At 45.1% G+C, this 27398-nt stretch overlaps 1 protein-coding gene across 12 annotated transcripts in view; it reads left to right on the top strand.

Moving 5' to 3' along the window:
- The window catches only part of LOC132347410 (acetyl-CoA carboxylase 2), a 142516-nt gene that overhangs the window by 3975 nt on the left and 111143 nt on the right, over positions 1-27398 (top strand). For 8 of the 12 annotated variants that reach the window (XR_009497178.1, XM_059893850.1, XM_059893853.1 and 5 more), the window contains exon 3: positions 1905-2083. Coding sequence is in view for 8 of the 12 variants with exons in the window: in XM_059893850.1 (XP_059749833.1) it covers positions 1905-2083 (179 nt within the window). In the remaining 4 variants the exon portion in view is untranslated. Of the gene's footprint in view, positions 1-432; positions 522-1904; positions 2084-6082; positions 7293-17023; positions 17307-27398 lie in introns of those variants that run through there. The other 4 variants (XM_059893858.1, XM_059893855.1, XM_059893867.1 and 1 more) reach the window with 3 other exon arrangements.

The raw sequence follows: 27398 nt of genomic DNA, 5'->3' as shown, positions 1-27398 counted from the left end.
CACCCCCATTTATGACAATGAAAAATGTCTTCAGACGTTTCCAGCAGTCCCTTGTGGGGCCCCATCACCCCTGGTTAAGAACCCCTGCTTTAGAGGATTTTACATATCATTTACAAATATAATGAATATTAAAGGTATAAACTAAATCCATCACTTGGGAGTGGGGTGGTAACTCCTGGGCTAATTTGCTTAGGTTTTCCAAAGTTCTCTTCCTTAAACCCAAGCACTGACCGAAGTAAAGGCGTTTGGCAGGTGTGCCTGTCTAAAGGAAGGGCAGTGTTTCCCATGAATCAGTGCAGTGCGTCCTGTTGTCCGCCCTGAGGGCTGGCTTTGCAGACTGTAACTTGCGTGTGCGCTGGAGGGTCCTGAACTTTCCGAATTGTGCTTAAGATTCTGTTTTTTTTGTTTGTTTTTCTTCTGGCTTGCTTTCAGTTTGGAAAACATTTATAAAGAACTGTCTACAGACATAGATGGTTTTGTTCATCCTGGTCATGGAGATTTATCCGGATGGGCCAGGCAAGGTAAACCAGCCACTGCTAGATGTGTTTTGGATGGATTTCAACTGTCTTTTCTGTCTGGCTTGCTTATATTTTTAAAAGATACCCGTGAAGAACCAGAGAGCTCTAATAAAATGGCTAAGTTTATGTAAGTCAAAGAATGTATCTCACCACCCCCTGATATCCAGGGAGAGGAGGTGGGCTGGAAGTTGAATCCATTGCCAGTGGCCAGTGATTTAATCAATCATGCTTATGTAATGAAGCCTCCATAAAACCCCCAAAGGATGACATTTGGAGAGCTTCTGGGTGGGTGCACGCATGGAGATTGGAGAGAGAGGCAAGCTGAGAGAGGGCATGGAAGCCACGTGCCCTTTCCCTCTATCTTGCCCTTTGCAACTCTTCATCTGACTTGACTGCATCCTTTAATATCCTTTGTAATAAACCAGTAATCTAGTGGGAAAAAAATGTATCTCGCTTTTATCCTGCAGCCAGTGTTTTTCATGTTTTAATCATAGCATGAAAGGGAAAAGTTGGTTCCTCGTCATTCATATTTTACGTTGAGCCACTCAACTTCGACCATTCAGAAGGTGGCCTCAAGTTTTCTCATTTCGACACACGGGTTATGTTGTGTGTGTTTAATACCTATCTGTGTGACTTCTTTCTCCTTTTTTAACAAACTACAATCAGGATAAGGAAAGAATATTTACTCTTTTCTTGCAGTGAGATTTTTGTTTCAGTGAAACGTCTTGGCCTCCTTGTGTTACTTTCCAGGGTTATTTCATATCAGTTAGGGTATATATATATATTTTTTTAGGGTATATTTTTTTAAACAATTCTTTCTGATGATGGATATAATGCACGGTCACTGTTGCAAACTCAGAAGTTCGGTCTTGAAAGTGCAGAGGTGAAAATGAATCTCGCACAGAGGCACCAGCTGGTCATGTCCTAATGCTTTCTCCACCACCTGATTTCAGGTGGCTGCACCAGCTTCCATCTTGGGGTGGTTTCGTCATGCTTTGAGCCCATTATTGGGTGTTTAGGCCAACTCGTTTCAGCCTCCCCCTTATTTTTTTTTTTTTAATTTTATTGAAGTATAGTTGATTTACAATGTTAATTTCTGCTGTGCAGCAAAGTGATTCTGTTATACGTATACATATTCGTTTTCATTATGGTTTATCACAGGATATTGAAGGGTTCCCTGTGCTGTACATCCTGTATGTAATAGTTTGCATCTGTTAACCCCAAACTTCCAGTCCATCCCTCCCTCATCCCCCCCGTGACAAGCACAAGTCCGTTCTCTGTTATCTGTGAGTCTGTTTCTGTTTCGTAGATATGTTCACTTGTGTCGAATTTTAGATTCCATGTTTCAGCCTCCCTTGAACCTGCTTCTTCGCTGTGTGCTCGCAGGTGTTCTCCTGCTCAACGCCGTCCTCACCGTCCGGGCGCATCAGGCCAATTCTCATAAAGAGAGAGGTTGGGAGCAGTTCACCGATGCTGTCGTGTCCTGGCTCAATCAGAACTCGAACGGCCTTGTCTTCCTGCTCTGGGGCTCTTACGCTCAGAAGAAAGGCAGTGCCATTGATAGGGTATGTTTTGGGGTTGGTTTTTTTTTTTTTTTTTTTTAACAGTTTTTTTTTAAACAGGTTAGAGAATTCTAGGAATCTCTTTATGTGGTCCTAGAAAATCCATGTCATAAAATGAAGCTTATTTTCCCTTAAAACTGTGATAATTAGGATTAGGTTTCCCATCGAAAATTGAACAGAATTCAGGGACTTCCCTGGCGGTCCAGGGGTTAAGACTCCGTGCTCCCAACACAGGGGCACAGGTTCCATCCCTGGTCAGGGAACTAAGATCCTGCATGCCACACAGCACAGCCAAAAAAAAAAGGAAACAAAATTGAACAGAACTCAGACGAAATGATTAGTTGTGTATGAGGAGAACAGCTGGCCAGCTTCTGCTTAGATGCAGTTGGTAACACTGGCATAAACTTGCTGCATACACAGAAAGATACACAGGTCCCCAGGTTCCATTCATGTTAACAACCGATGCAGTAAATGATGAGCGAGGTAAGTCTCTTGCTTTCAACAAGTTCGAGGGTATATGGAAAACATGAAGAGTTCCACTTAATCGCAAATTTAACCTCCCCCCATGAAAACACCATCAGCGATGATTATTAAACCTGGGCCCTGGTTGCTGGTCCCCGACACCAACCCAGCTCTTCAGTTTCTGCCCGCCCCACCGCATCCTTCCCCGACCCACCTGTGTATACTTGGTTGCTGAGATTAAAAACCGGAAGTCATCCTTGAATGCCCTCCCTCATCCCCTTAAACCCAGTCCTAAAACCATCCTAATTCTGCCTCCCCTCTGTGCTGAGCACTGGCATTTCCCTTTGGGGTGCCTGGGACCGCACTGGAGGTGATGCTGGTGTGAAGGAGACCGGCAAGGGGAGGAGGGGGCGTGGGGCTGGGAGGGAGGGAGGGGGACGGCAAGGAGGAGTACTTAGCTTGGGCCACTGGGAGGCACTGAATTGGGCGGTGAGGGTGGGGGGAGAAATCATAGCATACACACGTCATAAGTGAGGTAAAGGGATGAACCGAGGCGACATGGCACTAGTTTATGGTGTATCAGAGATGTGCAAACGGGTGTCAGGAGCAAGTCCAGCACTTTTCCCACAGCATCTCTCCTGACCTCTGCAAAGGCTGTTGGGGGTGGGAGGGATACGCTGTCCCCGCTTTGTACTGGGGCTCAGGGAGGCGAGGTCACCTGTCCACTTGCGGTGAATGGAGCTTCGGCGTCTGATCCGAGCAGCCCGCTCACCTGGGTGGGCCTGTGGGGAGGCCTGCCCAGCCCACGGGCGAGGGTGGCAGGGTTCCAGGCCAGCCATCAGCTCTAGAGACTTGACTCACATGTCAGTTATCGCCTCCATTTTCTCTCTAGTGGAGTTCTACCTTTATTTCGTAATTTAGGCCTTTTTTCCTTTTTTAAGGTAGTAGATTCACATGGTTAGAAAATAAAGGATATTAAGGTCTCCCCTCCTAGTCCCCATCCGTTCGATTCTTCTTGGCCTGGGGTAAGCACTGGGTTTTACCGTCTGACGTCTCCTTCCAGTGTCTTTATACACATGGCTGCAAACGGCAAGGGGGCGTGTAGGTCAGATGGAAGAGCTGCTTTCTCTATAAAGGTTCTGTGTGAATGAACAGGATGTTTTCAGGTGTTTTTCTTTTCGGGAAGGGAATAGTAGGAATAAAACCTGGCATGAATGAACTAACTGCTAAGATCTGATTATCTCGGTAGTGAAGTGTGTATGGGAGTGATTTCCAGTCTGTGTCTTAGGGAGGTTTGTGGTCAGAAGCGCCCTTACTCAGTATATCTGTAATCTTAATAATGGTTCAGTTTGAAAGTAAACAGTTGTTAAAGTAGCTTGACCATTAAAAACCAGACTTCCCTGGCGGTCCAGCGGTTGGGACTCCGCGCTTCCATTGCAGAGGGCCTGGGTTCGATCCCTGGTTGGGGAACTAGGATCCTGCATGCTGCATGGCGCAGCCAAAAAAAAAAAAACTGGTAGATTGACCATTAAAAACCGAGTTGCACATCTCTAACCCGGGGTGTCTCCTAAGCACTAGATCTATATATTCAGCTGCTTCCTTACTAGGGACCTGGAAGCACATCAAATGCAACATTTTCCAATTCTCCTTTCCTCATCCATCCCTCACTAAACTTGGGCCTCTGGATGCCCAAGGATAAAAAGGACCGCTGTCTACCCAGTTGCCCAACCAGAAATCACATATCATTCTTGACCCCTCCCTTTCTTTCCCTCCTCCACCCTTTGTATCTATCCCCACCTCCTGCAACCAGTCATACACAGCCTTTCTTCTCTCAGCACCCCCCCCACCTGCCCAACTTAGCCTCAGGTCAGCCCCATCTCATCTTGCCCAGAGCAGAGGGTTCAGATGCCTTCTCCTTGGAAGGCCTTGACCTGGGCTTATGAGCTGGGGTCTGGGCACGGCCCCGGCCTGCCTCTCACCCTCTGTGAACTCCAGGCCCCCTGAACCACCTGGACTTCTCCCCGCCCCCCACTCCCCTGCCTGCCTTTGAACATCCTTCCTCCATCCAGCATGTAGAGGTCTTTTCCTTCCCTGGAGGCTGGCTGACTGGTCCTTTATAATGCACACAGCTCACGTGTTCAGGGGCCTGCCCCACATGCTGTACCCTGTGCTGAGCACCCAGCCTGCATCCCTTCCCAGGATGCTCTGCGCGCATGACCCATCTTTTGTTCTTCACGGGATCTTCCTGAGCAGGCGCTGCTGTTAACTTCCAGTCCACAGGTGAAAAGTGATCTGCGGCCTAGGGAGGGTCAGCGACTTCTCTGGGGCTGCGCCACTGCTGAGTGGCAGGGCCAGGACCTGAAGGAACCCAGGTTCCATGCCCTGACCCATACTGCGCTGCCCGGCTTCACTGATGGCCCCTCCTCAGCCCAGCTCCTTGAAGGCAGGGGTATCTTGGAAGACAATTATTTGTTGGGTGATTTTTTTTTTTTTTTTTTTTTTTATTTATTTTTGGCTGCATTGGGTCTTCATTGCTGCGCGCGGGTTTTCTCTAGTTGTGGCTTGCGGGCTCTAGAGCACAGGCTCAATAGTTGTGGCGCTCGGGCTTAGCTGCTCCATGGCATGTGGGATCTTCCTGGACCAGGGCTCGAACCTGTGTCCTTTGCATTGGCAGGTAGATTCTTAACCACTGCGCCACCAGGGAAGCCCTGTTGGGTGATTTTTATTTAAATACAGGAAAGAATGAAGAAAACAAAAATGGTCCAGAATCTTCCTGCTAAGTTAACTACAGTTGACATTTTAAAAAATTTTAAGTATTCTATTTTGGTGGTGAGATAATGCAAACAGCATAGAAAGGTACAATCTTTCACCTAAAGGAACTACTATAAATAGTGTCTTGGGTCTTATCCCCCCTACCAAAGAATTTTTTTTTTATTTAATGCATTTATCACTTTTTCTTGCTTTTTTTTTTTCCACTTGACATATTTTAGAGGTCTCCCTGTGTCAGCATATGTAGCTTGATCTTGTTCTTCTAGTAGCTATGTGGTGTTGCGTTGCCAGAACTTTAGAAAAATATTTGTAATCTGTTGCATAACACTGGATTTATGGTAGGTTTTACCTGATAGGAGCCGTGCACCTCCTCATGCCTGCATCTTTATGGAGATGTGTGCATCGTGGCATCCTTTACCAAATACAGTCTCAGCAGTGGGAGACCTAGCAGTCCCACTCAGCAGTGGGACTGCTGGGTCATAGGACAAGGGCACCTACGAGTCCTATCGAGAGTGCCCAGTGGAGGGCAGAGACGGGTGCTCTGCATCCTTAGAGCCTAGCCCAGGTAGCGGCTCTACCAACCAGTGGAGGATGAACGCACGGACCTGTGTGGACGCTGCAAGTAAACCAACACCATGAGGAAAGCAGGCGAATTTAGAGCGGTCACAGGGGAGCGCCAGAGCTGACAGAAAGCGCCACAGCCAGAGTGGTTCTTTTTAGAAGTCCTGAGAGTGTCCCCACAATCTCACTCCCCGTCTCCTCCTCTTTCAGAAGCGGCACCACGTGCTGCAGACCGCTCATCCCTCGCCGTTTTCGGTGTACAGGGGGTTCTTCGGATGCAGGCATTTCTCTAAAACCAACGAGCTGCTGCAGAAGTCTGGCAAAGAGCCCATCAACTGGAAGGATCTGTGACCTTGGCCCTTGGGGGTCAGGGGTCTTTGAGTGGTTTTCTGGAAGCTGTGATTGAAGTATCTGTCATTTACGAAGTCAAAGTCAAAAAACAATTTCCCTCCTAATTCTTCAGCACCCTGCACGAGGGCACACATTTTCCGCGGAGCAGCAGTGAGCCAGGCAGCCTGGCAGCAGCTTTCCCCGGCCAGAAACCCCAAAATCACCCTGGGACCTCTGGCCTGGAATATGCTGTCTGTGGGTCAAGGTTCTTGGAAGGGAGATGAGGTCAAATAGTCTGGACTGTGTTCCCCTTTGTTATTACTTTCATGGTCAAAGCAGGGAGATAAGCACCTTTTTGGTACAGCCAGCTGCTACTTGTTTTTACCTGGTAGGTTAGACTTTAGGTTTTGTGGTGTTGGGTGTTTTTTATTTGGAAAGGCCCTCTTTCTTTACCCAGCCTGGCATTCCAGTCTTGGTCAGGTACACTGGCCCGTGATCTTTCACGGAGCCCTCAGGAAGCCTGAGGACGTTTTGTAAGTTCCCAGAAATTAGGGATCGAGTTCCTGACTGCAGTACTGGCGAAAATTGCTAAGGAACCATCCTTGGTGTGAACTTTCACGTCTGGAGGCTGGGGAAAGTGAACTGGGTCTACTCTAATGCAATTAGTTATGTAATTCTTTGGGTGTTTCTAGGAATAAGCTGTGGAGGTTGAACAGGAAGGAGGAGAAAGGTTTTTGTTGTTTTTTTTTAAGAGGAAAGAAATGCTTTTTTCCTAGCTGCACCCCGCGTTGGGTTTGAGCCAGCATATACTGCCAATGTTGTTTTTTCGTGTGGGGGTGGGGTAGGGGGTGGGGTTAGATTGAAATCACTTTGGGATTTTTTTTTTGCAACACTGGAGAATTTTGCTTTTTTTAAAAAGATACTTAACGCAGATGTGTATATATACATTTTTTTAAATCCTTTTTTTAAGAGGCAATCTTTATTAGGTGTGCACCTCCATTCCAGATCCCGTTAGAGCGCTGTTTTGCTGTTAGCTGGGTTAAAGGGTTAACCCTGCGAGAGTTTGGTAATAAAAGATTGTTGAAGTTTCGCTCGGTGCCTGGTCCTTCTGGGCCCTGGGCGGACGCCCTTTAGGCTACTCTTGGCTTGGGGCGGCCCGCGGTCGCCATGACAACCATTGTGGGCCGGAAGGGCCGCCTCCGTGCCGCCCTTCCTCCTTTCCCCCTCCCCCCGCCGCTCCGATGGAGCCGCCCACCCCTGCGCCCGGCCTCGGTAAGCCCTGGGCCGGGTTCACGGGAGGGGCGCGGGCAGGAGTCAGCGAGGGTGGGGCTCCGAGCTCGGCCCCAGCCGAGCCTGGCGCAGCACCCCGGGCGCTGTGGAGGGGGGAGGGGGGATGGGGGCTGAACGGGGTCGGGGTCTGCTGGGACCCTAAAGGAGCCACTTCGGACTGGAAAAAGCATTTCTCCACGGACCTTGGCATGCTCACCATGGCTGCGTGTCCTGCCAAGCCCTGCGACAGTGCGAGGGCAGCTTCCCCCACCCCTCCCTCAGCTAGTTTTCCAGACTCTTCTCTGGGCTTGAGGTGTGAGGCCAAGGCACTGGGAAGACCCCCTGATGGTGGCCCACTGACCTGGCAGCACTTGGCTCCAGTAGCTGGGGCGGAACATCCAGAGAAAAGGTCGGCGTCCCCTGCTGTCTGATGAAGGGAGCAAAAAGAATAAAGAAGTCTTGGGAACGCGGGTGCTTGGGTTTAAGTGGGCGAGAAGGACTGCATCCAGTGAGAACATCCAGTCTAAAGCGTTTCTTAGGAGGGCAGGGATTTGGAAACTTGCTTGAGAAGATTGCTTCCCCTCTGGGCCTGAGTTTTCTCACGTCTGAAAAGAAGTGTTTATGATCCCACATTGTGCAAAATCAGCACGAAGATGCATTTGCAGTTTTCCCTCTGGTAACTTTGGGGTCCTCCCCTAAGCGTTCCAACGGATTCCCTTCATCCAAAGAAGAAGTGAGAGCATAATGTTGATCAGTGAGGTTTTAACACCGATCTCCTAATGCAGTGCTGTGAGTAGGGAGGAAGCAGAAAGCTCTGAGGTACCACAAATAATTAAAAAGCAAACTAATTTTTTAAGAAATTATATTGAACCTTGGAAGTGTAGTGACACTTTAAACAGAACACAGAGCAGCATCTTAAATGGTCTATGACCACCCCTGCCCCCGAAAAAGAAATACAAATTCGGTCACTGATTTTTTAGAAACAAGGTTAATTTTGAGGAACTTTTACCTGTGTAGTTGTAACTTTTTTTCACATGTTTTCAGATTTGCTATGATTATAGCACTGGGTCACTGGGTATGCAAAGATGTTGTAAAAGGTGTTAAGTTCAGCTGAGTAAATGAAGATCTAATTGGCATCATTACAAGATTCATGAGTCAAGCAGCATCTCATCTAGCAGAGACATACTCTGAGGGGTTGTACAAAATGGAAGGCATTTGTAGAAAGGAGGGTGGGACAAGGAAATCATCGAAAAAATGAAAGTTCATTGGAGGAAAGTCAGTTCAAGTGACAGTGGCTTCTCATTGGGGTTTGTGATTGACACTTTGGGGTAATTGACCAGAGTCAGTTACCAGAGGGCATAAGAGCTCCCTCTCCAGGCCCTCCCAACTCCAGTTTTAGTTGAGGTTTCCTTTTATTAATTTTCAGTTACTGCCTTTTGATCAAGATATTTCTCCAAAAGCATCGCTGATCCAGAGACAGGCTTTCCAAATTCAGCCTTCGCTCCTCGGTGCCAGGAAAGACCTTTTCTGGGTGTCATGTCCCACACTGGAGGGAAAGTGCACGGACCAGAAACTGCCTGAGGCCACATTTGAGTAACAAGAGACAGTAGTAGGGAGAACTCGCAGGCATTTCTTATCCCAAATCTGTATTTTGTCAAGGTTGTAAGCGTTGGAAATCATCTCAAAGTGCTGAGCTAGCATCACCTCATTAAGCACATCATTTTCACTAAGGTTCAACAATCAGGAGGTAGAAAACTTAACAAGTATGCAGAACAGAATTTAAAACAACATAACAAAACCATCTTTACACAGAACCATAAAGATGGTTCTAAACCAAAACTTTCACATACAAAGATGTAGCCAGGAGGTGTGCATAAGGCTCCTGCATAAGTGACAGTATCTGTGGACCCGTTCATTGTTACAGAGGCATTAGCATCATTCAACCAAGGCTCATATACTGTATTATTATATATTGAAAGGCTGTCTAAATACATGGGTATGTCGGTAAGCCTACAAATGGCCTGATTACATTGGCTGCCCCACAGAGTTTCTTATATAGATACTCGAGAGACCTCATTTTCCCATCCCAGGGTTGGGTTAGATTGAAGCAAAGAACAAGGTTAGGTGGGCTTAGTACCCTCACTTTATAAAACAGGCCCTTGGAACACTTTAAACACACAGTGGCATTTGGGATTTCATTGAAATTACTTCTAGGGTGGAGCCAGGCCAGGTGGCAGTTGAATGAAGTCCAGCTGCAGGTGTTCAAGGGTCTCAGGGCTCCAGGAGCAAGAATAATTTTTCCAGGATTATGGACCTGGCAGATCAGAATTGTTGGTAGTCTGTTTTTGCAGTTTTGTAGACGTCTCCCCACCAATGGTGATTCATAATTTGAGTCATCTTAAATGTACTATGGTGGGTGAAGGAATGTAAACACAAAAAACAAAGGGATTTGCCAGGGTTCCAGGAAGAACCAGGCAGCCGTCTTGGGTTTCCAAGAGCCCTGACCATTTAGTTTACAGCCATTGTTTACCCACCTTAATTTCTCTGATTCAGGAGCAGACTGTTGCCATGTTACAAGGACATCAGGATGGCAGAAGTCTGGCAGTGAGGGATGATGTTTTGCGGAAGCAGAACGGATTGCATCCACACGTGTTACGATCTTTATAGATTCCGTCGCTGTTGCCTTTGCACGAGAGCCATCCAGGACATTTCCCTGATGCTCAGGTTCAGTCCTTTTAGTGTGAGTCTTAATTTTGATGACAGCAGTTTCAGAAAGTAAGAGAATAGCAGTAAGAAGATCGTTTACTTGTTGCCCATTTTCTATTGGGGTCCCAGAGGATGTCATACAACATTTTAAGATAATAACTAGAATTACAAGTGATAATCACTGTACCAGGTCCTATCAGATTTCTAGGAATTTCACACAATTTCTGGAACACTTACATACCTGTACAAACACAACATAAAAAAAGCTTAGTGGGGACTTCCCTGGTGGTCCAGCAGTTAAGACTCTGCACTCCCAATGCAGGGGGCACGGGTTTGATCCCTGGTCAGGGAACTAGATCCCACATGCCGCACCTAAGAGCCTGCATGCCACGACTAAGAGCCTGCATGCCGCAACTAAAGATCCCGCACGCCATGACGAAGATCCCACACACGGCAATGAAGATCCCGAATGCCGCAACTAAGAACTGGCCCAGCCAAATAAATAAATATTTTTTTAAAAAAAGGTTTAGTACTATTTCTTGTTTGACAATGCTTCTCATGTAATTTAACATATCAAATAAGCCTAATTAGTTTAACAAATATTTTGGTAAGTTCCAGGGGTCCTGTGGGAAAATCCCGAAGTTTCTTCCAGGTCAAAAAGACTTCATTTAGAATTTGATTTGGGGAAGCTTGTTAAAAATATGAAAAAAAAAAAAAAAAGGTTTAAAAACACTGCCTAGATAGGATCACAGGTCACTGTGAAACATTACTTAGTTATCTATTTAACCAAAGTGACAAAAATAATTTTAACAGGCAAATATAGAAGGTTATACAGCTGTTAGCAAAACTTTAGCTCTTTTAATATGAAGAAGACTCAGTTTTCCTAAGTAACCAAGGACCTGATGACAAAGAGCACAGGAGATGACTGTGATAAAACACAAAATCTTTGCTTTCTAGGCAGATTACTTTTAAAGAAAAAGCTTTTACAATCTTTTATCAGGAGCAGATCAACAATCCCAGAAAACTTGTTCTGTCAGCAGATGAAAGAAAATTAAGCTTTAGTTTTACATAATAAGCCTATTTCCAGAACCATTCTGGTAGCAATCCAAATTTTAACCCACTTGACTACAGAAGGTAAATTTGTCCTTCATAAGCAGAAGTTCTAGTTTCGACAAAATTACTCTCACTTCCCTTAACAGAAATGCATCTTCATTCTTCATGCCTTTTCTTACCCAAAACACATCCTTCTTTCCTTGCATACAGAGTTGTTTCCCTTATTATTTCTAGTAGTTTCAATAACATGTTAGAATTTTTAGCCCTGAGAAATCTTTAATTTCTAGTGAAAACTAAGAAGCAAGTAATCATGAACTGTCTTTAATATTAGCATTCTGTGGCTTGGCAAATTTATAAATACTTTTAATAGTTTATAGAAACATGCTTTTTGGTGTGGCTTAAAACATGTTTACTAATAGATCCACTTCGTTTCTCTGCAGTGGGAATTCAAAAGCAGATAAACCTATGATCAGTAATTAATATTCAATATTTTATCTTACTAGGGAATGATCCATATATTCAATAAGTTTCTATCATTTAATTTAACTTAGCAAAATTCTAAAGTTTCAGGTTGCCGGAAAGATCTGGGAAACTTATTTGAAAAGTTCACCTAAAAAACCTTTTATCTTACATTTATTTAATTTACTTGCCCTTAGCAGTTATGTTTAGATTACTTATGAAAATTTCATCATACCGAGTTATTTTTCTTGTTGACAAATTTGTAAGCCTAGGTAGAATAAAAGTATTATATTTAATGCTAAAAACTCTAAAGACATGCCTGTTTTATTTAAGCCAACAAATTTAAACTAGCTTTTATTTACTGAAGATTATCCCAGATCACATGAGGCATTTGGGTTAGTTTCTATTTTTCTGAGAATTTAGAATGCCCAATCTTTAAAAGTGCCTGACCTTCAAACCAACTAAATAGAGCTCTTTTACAAAATAATTTTAGCAATACCATCCAGAAGTAGAAAAATATCTCACATTTAATATCTATATCTATCTACCTATTTATCTCTCTATATATCTATCTAGATACCTTTATATACATGTATACAAATATATAAACATGCAAACAGATTTTATAAGTTTTCCTTCTTTTGTGCAGGACAGTTCTATATCTAATGTCCTGATCTATTACAATAGGGGAGGTTTGGGGATTGGCAAAAAGGATTGACAGACCCCTCCACTTATTGTTGGACTGTTTCTTTCTCTCTGGGTACACAGTTCATTTTGACTTAGGGGAGGAGCCTAAAAAAATTACATCAAGCTCTGAATATCAGCTTCCAATTTTCTGATCATAAAGTTATTGAATCCTTTCAAACATCTTGTCAAGTTTTAGCCAGGGCAAACAGTAAATACTACTGGCAGTGTGAACAACCCCATGAATTGTATTTGTAGTTTCCCCTTGGCTGTTAAAGGGAATAACACAGCAGTTTACCAGAAAATCCCTCAGCGTCCCGTCAACTTTGAGAGGGGCCCATATGGGGGTATTTAAGTTGATGTTGAAGAATTTGCATAAAGTTTTAAGGACAACCACTTTCCCACTGTCCCAGGTGATTACAATTGAGACATCAAGTTCTCTGCCAGTGTTTTTTCTTTTTAATATTTATTTATTTATATATTTATTTATTTATTTGGCTGCCTCGGATCTTAGTTGGGGTACTCGGGATCTTTGTTGCGCCATGCGGGATCTAGTTCCTGACCAGGGAAGTGAACCTGGGCCCCCTGCATTGGGAGCTCGGAGTCTTAACCACTGGACCACCAGGGAAGTTCCTGGGCCAGTGTTTTGATAATGAACTGCTAATAGGGTGAAAAGGGGGAGGCCTAGGTGTTGTTTTAGATACCTTTTGCATCTTTAATTTTTAAGATTATCCTTTTGCAATGAATCTTCCAATGAAACTATTTTGGAATCCTGAAGCATTTTGGTAGCTTCCGCATACCATTTAAAATAGGTATCCCATCTGTCTGTTCAACTTGGGATCCCTTTCTCTCTAGCGTATTTCTTTTCTTTTCTTTTCTTTTTTTTTTTTTAATCTAGCGTATTTCTTAAATGAACAATCTTGTCTGACTGGAACGTTCCCCAGGATGGCCATTGTAATTCTATGTAGTCTTTATTAAGACTTTGCCATTTTTGTAGATATCTACAGCGTCTGGGACCACAGTTCTTAGACAAAATAAGCAGGTGTGTGGGAAGGTGGTGAGCTCACCTCTTTGGATATAAAGGATCTGTTTCTTTTAGCTAAGTTTTTGGGTTTCTTGGAGCCTCACTAATAATCTGGGGAGTGGGGAAAGGGTTTAACCTCCAGGCCCCAAAGAATGAGGACTGTGGGTTGATTCCAAACAAATGAGTTGCAGCTGCTACCAGGAGTTCCCAAGGTGGAATCTGGGGGAGGATTGCAAATAAATGGGGAATTGTAGACTAAGCTGTTAGCAGTTCCCAAAGTGGAATCCAGAACGGAGTTTAAGGGCTGGGATTTTTCCATCTGGGAAATTGTAGTCTTAAAGGCTAGGGACTTAGCTTCAGGTAGAACTATCTGCCAGCTCAAGCTGACCTGCCCTGTAAAGGAAAGCCAATTGGGTTGGGAGCTTGGACGCAAAGAGGGTGGAGCCCAAACAGAGGGGAACTTGCCAATGGCCCTCGCAAACGGCAAGAAAGACTGAACTCAAACCATTTCTCATTGTCCCCGAATGTCATCAGGAATTTGCTTTGGATCCCCTCACTGCCACCAATCTGTTAGACAACAAATTTCAACTGAGTAAATTTGAAGATCTAATTGGCTTTATTAAATGATTCACAAATCTGGCAGCATCTCATCTAGCAAGCAGAGAGATACTTCAGTTGTACAAAACGGCAGGTTTTTATAGAAAGGAGGGTGGGACAAGGAAATCGTCAACAAGAGAAAAGTGAAAGTTCATTGGAGGAAAGTAAGAGTTCAGGTGATAACAGCTTCTCATTGGCTGAGCTGTGGCCATTTCCATTGGCTGGGCTTGTTACTGGGCCGGAAGAAAATCTTCCTCCTGCTGGAGTAGTAAAGTAGTTGTATTTGGGAGCGCTAGGTATGTCTCTTCTGGTTGGGATCTGTAATTGATGGCTTCCTGTTTGGGGTAATTGATGAGGAATGGGAGGGTGTGAGAGCTCCCTCTACAGGCCTTCCAATTTCAGTTGAGGTTTCCTCTTACTAATTTTCACAAAGACAGTCTTGGCTTTGTAGGGCAGGGATCAGCATACATTTTCTATAAAGGGTCAGATAGTAAATATTTTAGGCTTTGCAGTCATCCCGTCTCTGGGAAATACTCAACTCTTCATTGACACGTACAAATGTAAATGAATGGTGTGGCTGTGTTCCAATAAAACTTTATGGACACTGAAATTGGCATTTAATATGATTTGTGAGTGTCACAATCTTTTGATTTTTTTAATAAAGCATCTAACAAATGTAAAAACCACTCTTAGCCCGGGAGCCATAGGAAAACAGGCAACACGGGCCCAGATTTTGGCTCCCTGTACTCGTGCTTCCACTCAGATGGCAGCAGTGATGGGGCCCATCTGTTGCGTCCTCCCACTGCCTGGCCAGTTCCTCGTGGCTTGCTGTGGGAGCCCGTGAGAGCCCAGCCAACAAATGATTCCCTTCTCAGGCAAGGAGAGCAGTGTCTATCTGCTGAGGGCTTTTGGAAACACGAGACACTCAGTTATGCAAAATGTTGTTCCGGGAACCCCAAGTTATAAATTAATCGTGTGAAAGCTACTATCTTGTTTGTGACTTAAGTCCAGCGGGGCAAGGTCAGGGAATGTGAGTTTTTTTTTTAAACTTTAGCGTGTTGTGGGTATGTTTTCATTATTAGACAATACATTCTTTCCCTCTTAAAATTCCTCTTCGGCTTCAGTTTGCTCCTGGTATAAAAAGTCTTAAGAGTTTTGGATTGGAGAAGCAAACTTTTTGGTGTCTGTGTGTGTGACAGTGGCTTTTCATCCTTGTCAAAGCTTCAAGGCGTACAAGAAAGAACTGGTGGGGGCTCTGGGCTACTTGAAGGAGGGTCCTGGTAAATGACCTTGTTTGATCTCAGTGGGAACCAGTTTTTAAGTTTCTGCAGTATGTTTGGAAATGCAAATATTCATGAGAGGGGCATCCCGAGAGATCAATACATTGCTCCTCAATTGTGTACTTCCTGTGTCCTTGTGTCCCTCTCAGTTAGTGGTATTTGGGGTGATGAAGGGGGGATCTGGCTTCTAGAAAATGCTATGCCATAAACAGAGTGTCCAGGGAGAACAGAGCCACAGAAAGAGTTCTTTATCTGTGTGTGTGGAGCAGGAGGGGGAAATGTTTCTAGTCTTTTGAGAAAAAGGAATTTCATTAAAAAAATATATTAAGTGCCTGTTATGAGCAAGCCACCACGCTAGAGGTTCAGTGCACACCATTTCATTTAATTTTCTCAACCATATGGTGAAGTAATTAGATGAAGAAACAGGCTTGGCCATTTGCCCAAAGCCACAGGTAACAGAGCAAGGATTCAAACTCAAGTCAACCTGATTTCAAAGCCCAATAGCCTTACCACTCCTGACACTCTGCCCAGATCACAATTATTTGGAGTCATCGAGGAGGGATTTTCAATGGGGTGTTACAAAATTTCCCTGAGTCACAGATGGCTCTCCCCGGAGACATAGGAGACCATGTCTATATTTTGAGAGATGCTTCTTCCAAAGGATTGTATGAGCTACTCTAGAGTGAAGTAGGCTTGATAAATAATCTAAGCACCATCATCGGCTGAGTCCTCGAGCTGCATTATTTCATCCCCAGCTCCTATAAAACACGTGTGCTGCTCTCCCAGGCTCCTGCTGTGATACCCAGGCTCCAAGAGGACACGGCAGCAGGTGAGAAATATGCTTCCTGCTTACAAGTCCAATGAAGAAAATTCCGAGAAGTCCACTATTTGATAACTCTTCCTTCTTGGAAAACAAGCCCAGAAATGAAGTTGCTCTGGCATGGTGAAGGCTGCGCCTGCACAGTCACCACTGAAATCATTTTTGCATCAGTTCAGGGCCCTTACGGATTTTTCCACTTGCGAAGCAACTGAACTGCGGTCCCCTTAGCTTTTCTTGGAGCACAATGCAATGCCACCCCCCCCTTTAAAAAAAATTTTTATTGGAGTTTGGTTGCTTTACAATGTTGTAAAGCACAACCACTGCACAACAAAATGAATCCGCCATACACGTACAGATATCCCCTCCTTTTTGGGCTTCCCTACCATTTAGGTTACCACAGTGCATTAGGTAGAGTTCCCTGCTCTATACAGTATGTTCCCATCGGTTGTTGCAATGCCCTTTTGTGTGGCCTCTGCTTTCCCCGCTCTGGCTTGGACCTGGACGTGACCTTTATCCTACATGCCTCTGGCTCTCCCCGATCTGTAGAACGCTCTGTCACTGTGGCATAGGCTGGATTTCTGTCTTCCCCGCCAGCCCGAGCGAGAGCCAGCTGACCCTGGCTGGGAACGGAGCTGTTTTGTTTCTGTCTTTTCCCCCCACAAGTCCGGAAAAATAGGAAGCATTTCATCGAGTGGCGTCTTCCTTGAGAGGGTTTTACAAAATCTCTTCCGGGGAGAGAAGCCAGAAGAGTTTTTGATAATGATCACCTTAACCCATTCGAGCCTTCTCTGTGGGCTTGTTCCAGAAGCCATTTCTCAAACACTCAACAACCTGCACGGGGTTAATTTTCAGCATGTCACAGGAGGGCCAGAATGACTTTGTATTGCTGACGACAGCTTGGACTTTAGCTGCGCCGTGGCTTAGGTATCTAGGGATTTTGAAATAAAGCAAGTGATGGGACTAAAAGGAGGGAGGCAGAACTGCTCCCACTTCACCTGGGTTATGCCTCCTCTTCAGAGTCTTGAAAGTTAAGCGCTCTGGGGATATTTTTAAATGGCAGGGGCCAGTTAATCTAAAAGTGACATTTACAGTCACGGCAGTGAGCAGCTAGCTGGCTGAGATTCAGGTCCTCGGCTAACAGGGAACCCGGAAAACCTCAGCCTGAACGCACAATTGAGAGGACATGGGGAAAGAAAAGGTGAAGAGATAGTGGTAAGTGAGTTCCCCCCCCCTCCCTGGGGTCACTGACCATACAGCCAGCATCCATGTGAATAGGAATTTAACACATAGTGAGGGCAGCCCCTGGACAGAGGCTTGCATGCGGGCACAGAGGCGCGGCTGTTTGAGGGAAGCTGATGTAAAGGGCTCGAAATGTAATGTAGATGAAGGACCTTTTCTTTGCTTCTATAAATGGTTATGTTGCTGGGGATCCCAGTGCAAACTTTCATCAGCTTCACACACCAAAATAGTTTAGGCTTTAGTTTTACCTACAAGGCAACTCTGGGAGATTTTGGCCCCCAAAGCTTCTGTCTTCAAGAAGAGAATTCTGTTTCTTATAGATGTCCAATCTCTCAGACTGTTGCTCGTTTTTTTTAAAAACAGCAGACTCTGAGAGTAAAGCATTTCTGGTGGTCCTCTGTTGCTAGAAAGACACAATTTTCTTTCATTTTTAAAAAGCCTAGTACGAAGTAAAAGTCTTGAAACAGCACAAAGTAAAATGAGGCGTCTTCTTGAACCATCCTCTGTCTGTCCCTCCTCCGGGGAGGCACTATCCCCTTACCTTTTACAAGGCACAGTTTGGTATAAAGCTTCCCAGAACTTGTTTCCTTCAGACCTTTTGTTCTGGGCATTCACTGTGTGCATAATCATATCTCTCACGTCAATCATTACTGTTATTTTAACATAAACAGGCAGGACTGAGGGGGAGTTCCCGGGAAGCAGGTCTTTTAGTTTAAAAGCTGAAAGGTATAGACATTGTTTTAAATAATTTTTCCTTCTAACAGTGTCTTGGGGGATCTTTACAAGATGTGATTTCTTTGCTGACTTCTCCAGATTTTAAATGGAAAGACCCAGCCAATCCTAAGTCAGGTGATCAGAGGTGCAAACATCCCCAAATCGTGACGTTATTTGAAGAGCTCTTTTGAAGGCATTTTATATTAATGCAAAAGAGTTTTATTTGCTCCTGCTCTGGTGTCATGTAAACTCCCTCAGACTCTAATCACCTTCAGATCTGAGACAGAATTTAGAGTATGATGTTATATGAGATACCTGATCTTTTTTTAAAAAATAAATTTATTTATTTATTTATTTATGGCTGTGTTGGGTCTTTGTTGCTGCGCACAGGCCTTCTCTAGTTGCAGCAAGCGGGGGCTACTCTTCGTTGCGGTGCGCGGGCTTCTCATGGTGGTGGCTTCTCTTCTTGTGGAGCACGGGCTCTAGGCACACAGGCTTCAGTAGTTGTGGCACGTGGGCTCAGTAGTTGTGGCTCACAGGCTCTAGAGCGCAGGCTCAGTAGTTGTGGCACACGAGCTTAGTTGCTCCGCGGCATGTGGGATCTTCCCGAACCAGGGCTTGAACCTGTGGCTCCTGCATTGGCAGGTGGATTCTCAACCACTGCGCCACCAGGGAATTCTGAGATACTTGATCTTTATGGGGAAATAAACATTTTAATCTTTTGAAATGGAGTTTCCTCAAAGTCTTATCCCCGTAGAAACATTGGGATACCTTATTCTAAAGCTTCCTCCGCATTTTGACTCAGGGATCTTACTTCGGAGGAGTGTATCTGTTCCTTGGGGAAGCCTGGAAGCATGGTCAGAAATCTTGCATTTTATCTGAAAACTTCATGTACAGTTCACATTCTGTTCTAATAGATCTCTTTGTTATTATAACAGTAAGCTTATTACCATAGAGTAAGATGATTCTCCAGGAAGATAGTCTATGTTCCATTATTCTAGGGATCCAGGGCTGCTGGGTACAGCAAGGAAACTGAGGTATGGATTACTGAGTGGTTGGCATGTGCCAGGTGTTTACCCACAAGGACACTCCTGGTAAGGAGATATTATTTACTCCTTTTCACAGAGCAGGAAACCAAGGTTTGGAGAATTTGGGTGACAGGCTCAGGTCAGTCAGGTGACAAATGTCAGAGCCTCCACCCAGGTCACTCCCACATCAGAAGTCCCGCTGTCTGCCCCTCTGGGGTACCCAGCACACATTAGCCACCCCGACCTGTGCTGGGGCCCCAGGAAAACAAGCACACTCTTCGGGGGTTTTGTGCCAGTCCTTTTGGACTCACTAAAGCGCCACCTCTTCAAATCAAATTAAATCATGAGTGACAGTGATATTAGAGGGAAACCTTGAACACACCCTCCTTTCTATTTACAAGTAAATCAGTCACAGGCTCCAGTACTAACTAGAATAATCGGTTGTCGGAAACGCCTCTCTTAGCAGGCTTCCTCCACTCTGTTATAAGGAAAGCTGTGCTCTCTTATTTCCACACTCCCAATAAAGTGGGGCTTTCGGAGCCCTCCTGCTGTGGAATAACCGGTGCAACGTGGAAAAACTCCTCTGGTTCCAAGCAGTTCAGGAAACATTGGGCTGCCTGTGAGGAATCCAGACCCTTTCCAGCAGGACTTGTCAGAGCCTTTCCTGTGCTCACATGCAGTGGGACTCTCCAGGATGTGACTTTGGGATTTGGCAAGGATGGGGACTGTCTTTTGTACCGCACAGCCACCTCTTGAGAAGCATGGAACAATTTAATGCCTTCCTCCCTTCCTTTCAAGAATCCTGGGAGGCAGGATCGTGGAAGGATAAGATTCCAGCCTTGAACTCCTGAGCAGGGTTCAAAGGCTGTGTGTGTGCGTGTGTGTGTGTGTGTGTGTGTGTGTGAGTATACGGAGCTCAGGCTCCCAGGGCTCTGGATGGATTGGAACAAGGAGATCTGCTAACAGACGATTGCACTAACTCAGCTTTGGGTGGAGCTGGGTATAGGAGAAGGGATGGAGAAAACACACGTGCGCGTGCACACACACACAGACACGCACACACAGCAGCTGGACAGCCCAACTCAGGTCTCCGACCTGCCACTTGACGATGTGACCTTGGGCAACAGACTGCCCCCCTGCACCTCATCTCCATTTGCGAGGCAGGAGTACATCCTTCATAGAGTTTTTGCAGACCTTTAAAGGGATGATAAATGTAAACTATGCAGCATAATGCCTGGTAGGTAGTAAGTGTGCAACAAATATTAGCCTTTATTATTATTCAGCAATTTCATTGGTTTCTTGAGGAACTGCTATGTTCTTCCCCCTGTGTCTACACCGGATCTACCGAAGAGCCCTATTTCCAGAGTCATTTTTTCAGATGCCTGCTTGCTAGGAAAGGGGTGGGGAAAGATTAAATCTGGGTAGACTTGGGTTTCAGGCCCCGGCTACCCTCCCAGAATTGACTTTCAAGGCGGGGAGACAGGTATGCACGTTACAGTGACCTCACACACGACTGCACGCCGTGATGAGTGCCAGGAGGGCGAGGACCGGGAGCCGTGAGGGCGCAGAGCAGATGCTGGGCGTTCTGGGTGCGCTGTCTCCTGCAGTCCCTTATGTCACAGGGAGGGGGAGCAGGGTGCCCGTCCGGGTGGTTGCCCCGCGCCTCAACTTGACACTCACACCCTTGGGGCAGGAGGACTGTCCCGGGAGGCAGGAGGGCTGGGCCATCAGACACACTTGAGCCAGGTGCGGGCATCCATGCATCCAAGAGGTACTTACCGACCCTTCCGTGTGTGAGGCACTGCACTGGGGAGTGGAGAGCAAGACAAAGCCGGTCCTAGTCCTCAGGAAGCTTACATGCCACTGGGGCAGATGGATGAGAGTATGAGTGAAAATATGGTGTAATTTCAGCAGGTGATAATTGACATAAGAGAAGGGATGTGTCATAGAGAATAAGACAGACCCATAGGGGGTCAGGGCAAGTTTTGGGGAGTGGGGGGGGAACACTGGAGCCAAAGACAAAAAAAAAGGAGCAAGAGATAACCATGCCAGGAGGCGGAAGGAGGCAGGGAAGGGAAGAGCATTCTAGAACATGGGCCAATGCCTGCGGGACTGAAGGGGACCAGTGTGGCCAGATCACCAGGGCCACGTGGACCATGGGAAGCAGTGCAAATTCAGTTCAGCTGCTCACTGCCAGCATGACCTTGGGCGAGTTTTTTTTGTTTTTTGGCTTGGGTCTTCGTTGCTGTGCACAAGCTTTCTCTAGTTGCAGTGAGCGGGGGCTACTCTTCGTTGTGGTGTGCGGGCTTCTCATTGTGGTGGCTCCTCTTGTTGCAGAGCATGGGCTTCAGTAGCTGTGGTACACGGGCTCAGAAGTTGTGGCATGCAGGCTCAGTAGTTGTGGCATGCAGGCTCAGTAGTTGTGGCGCACGGGCTTAGTTGCTCCGCGGCATGTGGGATCTTCCTGGACCAGGGCTCGAACCTGTGGCTCCTGCATTGGCAGGCAGGTTCTTAACCACTGCGCTACTGAGGATGTCCCCTTGGGCGAGTTTAACTTCTCAAACCCTGGGTTTCTTCCTCAATAAAATCTGGCTTCTGGTGACACTGATCTCACAAGGCAGAGTGAGGTCATGATTAGAAAATGCTCAATACAAGGCATATATCCAGAAAAGATGAAAACTCTAATTCAAAAAGATCCGTGCACCCCAATGTTCAAAGCAGCACTATTTACAATAGCTAAGACATGGAAGCAACCTAAATGTTCACTGACAAAGGAATGGATAAAGATGTGGTACATTTAGGTTGGTTCCATGTCCTGGCTATTGTAAATAGTTAGCTAGTGGGAAGCAGCAGCATAGCACAGGGAGATCAGCTCCGTGCTTTGCGATGACCTAGAGGGATGGGATAGGGAGGGTGGGAGGGAGACGCAAGAGGGAGGAGATATGGGGACATGTGTATGCATATGGCTGATTCACTTTGGTGTACAACAGAAACTAACACAGTATTGTGAAGCAGTTATACTCCAATAAAGATCTATTAAAAAAAGATGTGGTACATATAAAAAGAATGAAATAATGCCATTTGCAGCAACACGGATGGACCTAGAGATTTTAAAACTAAGTGAAGTAAGTCAGACAAAGACAAATATCATATGATATCACTTATATGTGGAATCTAAAAGAATGATACAAATGAACTTATTTACAAAACAAATAGGCTCACAGACACAGAAAACATGGTTACCAAAGGGGAAGGGTGGGGGAGGGATAAATTAAGAGTTTGGGATATGTACTATATAGAGAATAAATAAAGAACAAGGACCTACTGTATAGCACAGGGAAATATATTCAATATCTTGTAATAACCTTTAATAGAAAAGAATCTGAAAAAGAATATATGTATAACTGATTATATAATTGACATCCTTATATAATTATATAATATATAATTGACATCCCTTCCCTTATGTCTGTATATATATATATAAACTGATTATATATAATCAGTTTATATATATATATATAACTGATTCACTTTGCTGTACACCGGAAACTAACATAACATTGTAAATCAACTACACTTCAATTACAAAAAAGAAAAGAAAAAAAAAAGAAAGAAAATGCTCAGTACAGAGCCTGACACATAGTTAGTATTAGTAAGTATTAACTACTGGTATTCAGGTTCTAACCAGCAGGCTGGGTGCCTTACATCTTGCTTTATGTGTTTTTAAACTTTTTAGTATAGAAAATTAACTTTTTTGAAAAACACATTCAGAGGTAGAGTGAATAGCACAACAAGCTGCTGCATATTCACCACCCACCTTCAATAACTATCGACTTTCTGCTCTTCTAGTTTCTCCTACTCACACATACACCTTTTCCCCTGTATTTTCCTCCCAAAGTTTTATTATGAACATTTTCAGACATACAACAACGTTGAAAGAATTTTACAGCAAGCACCCATAAACCCACCACTTAGATTCTGCCATTAACAATTTACTCAGGACTTCCCTGGTGGCGCAGTGGCTAAGAATCCGCCTGCCAGTGCAGGGGACACGGATTCGAGCCCTGGTCTGGGAAGATCCCACATGACGTGGAGCAACTAAGCCCGTGCGCCACAACTACTGAGCCTGCACTCTAGAGCCCGCGAGCCACAACTACTGAAGCCCACACACCTAGAGCCCGTGCTCCGCAACAAGAGGAGCCGCTGCAAAGAGAAGCCCGAGCACTGCAATGAAGAGTAGCCCCTGCTTGCGGCAACTAGAGAAAGCCCACGCACAGCAACGGAGATCCAACGCAGCCAAAAATAAAATAAATTAATTTTAAAATAATTTTTAAAAAACCCAATTTACCCTGTTTGCTTGGTCACATGTCTTTTTCCCTACATACACTTTTTACACATTTCTTTTTTTTTTCTTTTTGGCCGTACCATGCAGCATGCAGGATCTTAGTTCCCTGACCAGGGATCGAACCCGTGCCCCCTGCAGTGGAAGTGTGGAGTCTTAACCACTGGACCACCAGGGGAGTCCCTTACACATTTCTTATAAATTGCAAACATCAGTACCTTTCCCCCTGAATACTCATATCAGTAGCTCAAGTTCTGTTTTCTGGAGTATTTTCAAACAAATCTCAGAGCCAGATAAATACTTTATTACATATCTCTAAAAGAGATGAGGAGTTTTAAAATTTATTTATTTATTTATTTTTGGCTGCATTGGGTCTTCGTTGCTGTGCACGGGCTTTCTCTAGTTGTGGCGAGCGGGGACTACTCTTCGTTGTGGTGCGTGGGCTTCTCATTGTGGTGGCTTCTCTTGTTGCGGAGCTTGGGCTCTAGGCACGCGGGCTTCAGTAGTTGTGGCACGTGGGCTCTAGAGCGCAGGCTCAGTAGTTGTGGCGCACAGGCTTAGTTGCTCCATGGCATGTGGGATCTTTCCGGACCAGGACTTGAACTTGTGTCCCCTTCATTGGCAGGCGGATTCTTAACCACCGTGCCACCAGGGAAGCCCTATGAGGACTTTTTTAAAAAAGCCGTTGCCATGATTATCTACCTCCAGCACAATTATTTATTTATTTATTTAGGCTGCACTGGGTCTTAGCTGCAGCACACAGGATCTTTTTAGTTGTGGCATGAGGGATCTTTCAGTTGCAGCATGCGGGCTTCTTAGTTAGGGCATACGGACTCTTAGTTGCAGCATGCAAGTGGGATCTAGTTCCCTGACCAGGGATCAAAACCAGGCCCCCTGCATTGGGAGCGCGGAGTCTTACCCACTGGACCACCAGGGAAGGCCCATACCTCCAGCACAATTAATACTATTTCCTTAACCTAGTATCCAGCTCATGCTTAGTGTCCTCCAGTTGTCTCAAAGGTGTCTTTGAGGTTGTTCTGTTCAAATCGGGACCCACAAAACGTCCTGTTGTCTCTTTTAATCTATAATAATCACCAGCATTATTAAATGCCAGTTACTTATTGAAGAAATGGAGTCATTTGTCCTGTAGAATTCTCCCCATCCTGGATTTGGCTGATTAAGCATCCTCCAAGTGTCTTTTAGCACGTTCCTCTGTGCCTCCTTTTTTTTTTTTTTGGCCGCACTGTGCGGCTTGCAGGATTTCAGTTCCCCGACCAGGGACTGAGCCCAGGCCATGGTAGTGAAAGCCCAGAATCCAACCACTAGGCCACCAGGGAACTCATCCTCTGTCCCTCTTAATAAGTATTAAGTCTAGAGGTTTGAATCAACTCAGGTCCAAATCCAGTGCATTGTGTCATGTCACATGACTAGAACAGAATGTCTAGTCATCTCACTTTTTAAAAAAAATTTTTATTTTATTTATTTTTTCATACAGCAGGTTCTTATTAGTTATCTATTTTATACATATTAGTGTATATATATCAGTCTCAGTCTCCCAATTCATCCCCCCCCAGCTTTCCCCCCTTGGTGTCCATACGTTTGTTCTCTACATCTGCGTCTCTATTTCTGCCTTGCAAACCAGTTCATCTGTACCATTTTTCTAGATTCCACATATATGTGTTAATATACGATATTTGTTTTTCTCTTTCTGGCTTACTCCACTGTATATGATAGTCCCTAGGTCCATCCATGTCTCTACAAATGACCCAATTTCGTTCCTTTTTATGACTGAGTAATATTCCATTGTATAGATACACCACATCTTCTTTATCCATTCGTCTCTCGATGGGCATTTAGGTTGCTTCCATGACCTGGCTATTGTAAATAGTGCTGCAATGAACATTGGGGTGCATGTGTCTTTTTGAATTATGGTTTTCTCTGGGTATATGCCCAGTAGTGGGATTGCTGGGTCATATGGTAATTCTATTTTTAGTTTTTTAAGGAACCTCCATACTGTTCTCCATAGTAGCTGTATCAGTTTACATTCCCACCAACAGTGCAAGAGGATTCCCTTTTCTCCACACCCTCTCCATAGTCATCCCACTTTTAGTGATGTTGACTCATCAGAGAGTTTGGGGATGGCAGCCTGATCTCCATTGTGAATTCCCCATCAACCTTTCACCAGATGGTTTTACAAGCCACTGATGGTCAGAGCCTAAAACATTTTATTTCGTTGCTGATTGTGGATGGTGGTTTTCTACCTCTACCAATCCTTCTGCGTTTATTAGCTATAACTTACAACTTTCACCCACCGTTTGGTAACCTTGAAATATACAGGGTCTTTTCCTATAGGAAAGGCAGGATAAATGCTTGATTACACCCCTTCTTTTGTAAGTCAATTTCCAAAGTAATAAGTGGTGCCATGGCAACCTTCCAATATGTCAATGAGTTGGTTTTTGTGTTTGTTTTGAGTAACATTATGACCTCATGATTTTTGAAAATATATTTGATGTATTTCAATCCACTGCAGTTGTCATCTTTTTATGGCCCCAAATATCTTTTCTTTGGCAGGGAAGCCCATTCAGGTGGTGCCTTCTGTGTTTACATTTCTGCCCCAGCCCTGGAGTCAGCCATTTCTCCAAGGGGTCCTGGTTCCTTTTAGTAGGAAATATACTTAGAAATCATAATCTGGACACTGGGGAAGCCTGTGAACACTTTACATGCTCCCTGTGGTTTCTCTGTGCACAGTGGACTGGAGGGGCAGCCAGACGGGTTAGGAGGCTGGTGCAATGGTCCACATGAGAGGTAGCAGTGGCTTGAACTTGATCTTAGGTAAAGCACTTAGCACAAGGCTTGATACGTCATGGAAAGTGCAACCGATGTTAAATGCATAAATGAAACGTTCTTTCATGATTTGCCTTGTTTATGTATTAGTGAATTGAAACCTCACCAAAACTCTATGAGGAAGGTATTCTTACCATCCCCACTGAATCCGCAAGAAAACCAAGGCTCGGAGAGGTGAGGAAAGTTGCTCAAGGTCACACAGGAAAGTAAAGAATCTAGCACCTCCAGATCCTGTACTCCAACCAATACACTGTGCTGCCCATAGGGGTCTTAGTTTCAAACTCAGAAATGACCTAGATTAATTGTTGGCACAAAACCTGATCCATCAGTGAGGCCGACCTGCTTACACTTCATGAGATTGTAAACAGATTCCGGAGTGGGGGGGCGTCCCAAGGGCTGGGCCATCCCTCAGACCCTCTCCCTGCCCCTTGACATTTCTGTGTCGCTGTACCTTAGCAGGAAGTGGCCCTCGAGACTGCTACTGCTACTACTCTCCACACAACCTACAAGCTCTTCCAAGCGTTCTCATTATTCAGTCTTTGCAGGAGCCCTATGAGGTTGGCATGTTTCAAAACTGGGAAGTTGAGGTCCCAAGAGTCAAATACAAACCATTAAAGATTTTCCTGGTGATGGCACCAGGGCTTGAACCCCCAGATTCTCTGATTCTGTATCTACAGCCATTTTTGCTTTTTGGTCTGGACAGAGGAGAGGTTGCTTCTTTTTAGGGAGCAAATCATCCTTGGGACTCAGTCGATTCTGCTCCAACATTTGCAACCAGATTTCCAAAGCTGGCAGGAAGCTCTGGGGCAGCCTTGGAGGGGAGCCGCTATCCCCAGGGTGGTGTATGGCTCAAATGGGGAGGAGGAGGTCTCCTCCTGAGTTACACCACTGCCTTTCAGGCTGGATGCTGCAATGGCCCTGCCCTGGACTAGCCCGGGTGGAGACCCTCAGCCAACAGAGCCAGGGCAACAGGTGGAAGAGGTGCCCATCACATAACAGCTCGACATCAGGGGAAAGTGTTGCGTAAGATCCCTGGTCTCCAAGGCAGGGACCATCAGCACTGCTGCTACAGCAATCGCGGCAGCTCCTCCTGGTTGCCTGCTTCATTCATGCCAGCCTAAACAATCTACCTGT

This window comes from Balaenoptera ricei, chromosome 14 (assembly GCF_028023285.1).
Source record: "Balaenoptera ricei isolate mBalRic1 chromosome 14, mBalRic1.hap2, whole genome shotgun sequence".
NCBI classification, from domain to species: Eukaryota; Metazoa; Chordata; class Mammalia; order Artiodactyla; family Balaenopteridae; genus Balaenoptera; species Balaenoptera ricei.
Note: the sequence above shows the minus strand (reverse complement) of the source record. Positions and strands in the feature narration are given on the sequence as shown.